This window comes from Oryzias melastigma, unplaced genomic scaffold (assembly GCF_002922805.2).
Source record: "Oryzias melastigma strain HK-1 unplaced genomic scaffold, ASM292280v2 sc04282, whole genome shotgun sequence".
NCBI lineage: Eukaryota > Metazoa > Chordata > Actinopteri > Beloniformes > Adrianichthyidae > Oryzias > Oryzias melastigma.
Genome location: NW_023420850.1, coordinates 1 through 1,810, shown reverse-complemented (window position 1 = coordinate 1,810; position 1,810 = coordinate 1). Strand labels below are relative to the sequence as shown.

At 36.8% G+C, this 1,810-nt stretch overlaps 1 protein-coding gene across 1 annotated transcript; it reads left to right on the top strand.

Moving 5' to 3' along the window:
- Positions 1-69: 69 nt before the first annotated feature.
- LOC112142328 (dynamin-like 120 kDa protein, mitochondrial) lies at positions 70-1,355 on the top strand. Its single transcript, XM_024265607.2, has 3 exons — positions 70-392; positions 662-814; positions 960-1,355. Exons 1-3 carry the CDS (start codon positions 309-311, stop codon positions 1,338-1,340), a joined length of 618 nt encoding a protein of 205 aa, XP_024121375.2. The 5' UTR covers positions 70-308; the 3' UTR covers positions 1,341-1,355.
- The last annotated feature ends 455 nt before the right edge of the window (positions 1,356-1,810 follow it).

Sequence of the window (1,810 nt, the reverse complement as noted above, 5' to 3'; positions counted from 1 at the left end):
GTTTGGAGTGGGATTTTAAGATGCAGTTTAAGATACACTAGTTTCTGTTTTGTTTTATTTTTAAAAAAGGCAAGCTATCGGGGGAATTCAAAACTTCAAAAAGTGAACCTTTACTCAATTAAAGGTCATACTTTTTGTGGACTTAGTAGAAGACAGAAATGTAGAAACCACATGCATTTTAAACCAACTAACAGTTGTCTAACTGTCTTATTTTTTATGCTAAAAGGGAAGCTATTCTACAGAAGAAGCTGTGGGAACGTGTCTCCACGCATGTCATCGAGAACATTTATCTACCTGCTGCCCAAACAATGGACTCTGGTACCTTTAACACCACTGTGGACATAAAGCTCAAACAGTGGACTGACAAGCAGCTTCCACACAAAGCACTTGAGGTGAAGATTTTTAAATCTCTTTTATGAAATGTAAAGTTTTGACTTTTTCTTTTATTTCCACTGCTTTTATGTCTGCATGAGTAAATTTAAGTCAAAAAGAGAACATTTTAGTTTATTAATGAATGAATAATATTTTTTTTTCTTTTCTAAAATTAGTAATCTAGCTGCTATTGTCTAACAGTAATTTTCAAACTTAACTTTGAAATTCTTCCGTTTAGGGATTTTTAGTGCCAGACCTTCTCATTCCTCGACACTTTTTTCTTCTTCAGGTTGCCTGGGAGACCTTGCAGGAGGAATTTGCCCGTTTCATGGCTGAGTACAGAGGCAAAGACCAGGATGACATTTTTGACAAGTTGAAGGAGGCCGTGAAAGACGAGGGCATCAAGAGGCATAAATGGAACGAAAGAGCCCTGGACAGCCTGGTAAACAAAGAGGCCATTCTTTGTTAACGCTGCGAGCGTGTTGATTTGTCCTCCCACAATAGACACATTTCTATCAAAATGTGTGACTTTCACGAAGAGTCTTTATCAGATTGAAGCTGAACTGCAGTGTAAATGTTTGTGGCAGAGGGTGATCCAGCACAACGCTCTGGAAGACCGCTCCATCACAGACAAGCCTCAGTGGGATGCAGCCATCCAGTTCATGGAGGAAACTTTGCAGTCCCGCCTCAGAGACAGTACGTTTGCTGCAGCTCTTCTTCTGTTTGAAAGTCTTATTTGTCAACTGTTTAAACAAGCAGTATATGGAAAAGTGGAAGTGACTGTTTTTACTACACATACCTGGACCAGTTTGGCTCCATTTGAAATGATAGCAGCAGTGAGGAAAAATCTTGTAAAAAAAATTACTCTCTCAGATTTTAAACTGCAGCCACACAACTCTCCTATCTGCATGAAGTCTGTCAGATTATACTTAAAAGAATTATCATTTATTAATGCTGCTTCCTATTAATAATTCTCGTACTTCAGTGATAGTCGGTCATGTTCAACTCTGTAACGGGAAGAAGTGCTTGAGTTTTAAATATTTTTCAGTCTCTGGTGGACTTTCTACAACTTATTTTCCTTACAGGACATCTAAAACTCTTTGTCTAAAATAGTGCAAAGTAGTTTATAGAAAAATGAAAACTTAGAATTTTATCCGAAAGCTGGTTATTAGTTTATGTAGTGCTTTTTTAAAAATTTAATCCAGACTTAAAAGGAACTTTCAACATGTTAATGCTGGTACTTTACATTGTTAAAACACAAAAATGCACTCTTTTAGGTTACTAGATTACTTTAACATCAATTCATCTTTTTTTTATTTATTTATTTTAAACTTGTCCTGTCCAATTAGCTGGGTGAACAGATAAGCGCTGAGAGCGTCATGTGTTAGACACATTTTACTGTCACAACAGGGGGTTATTGATTTTCTGACACGCAAAG

What these genes read in the sequence shown, in the direction of transcription:
- LOC112142328 (XM_024265607.2), top strand. Translation starts at nt 309, where the DNA reads ATGGACTCTGGTACCTTTAACACCACTGTGGACATAAAGCTCAAACAG. An exon ending in TTCCACACAAAGCACTTGAG is followed by an intron (nt 393 to 661) that starts GTGAAGATTTTT and finishes TTTCTTCTTCAG; the next exon opens with GTTGCCTGGGAGACCTTGCA. An exon ending in AAAGAGCCCTGGACAGCCTG is followed by an intron (nt 815 to 959) that starts GTAAACAAAGAG and finishes TGTTTGTGGCAG; the next exon opens with AGGGTGATCCAGCACAACGC.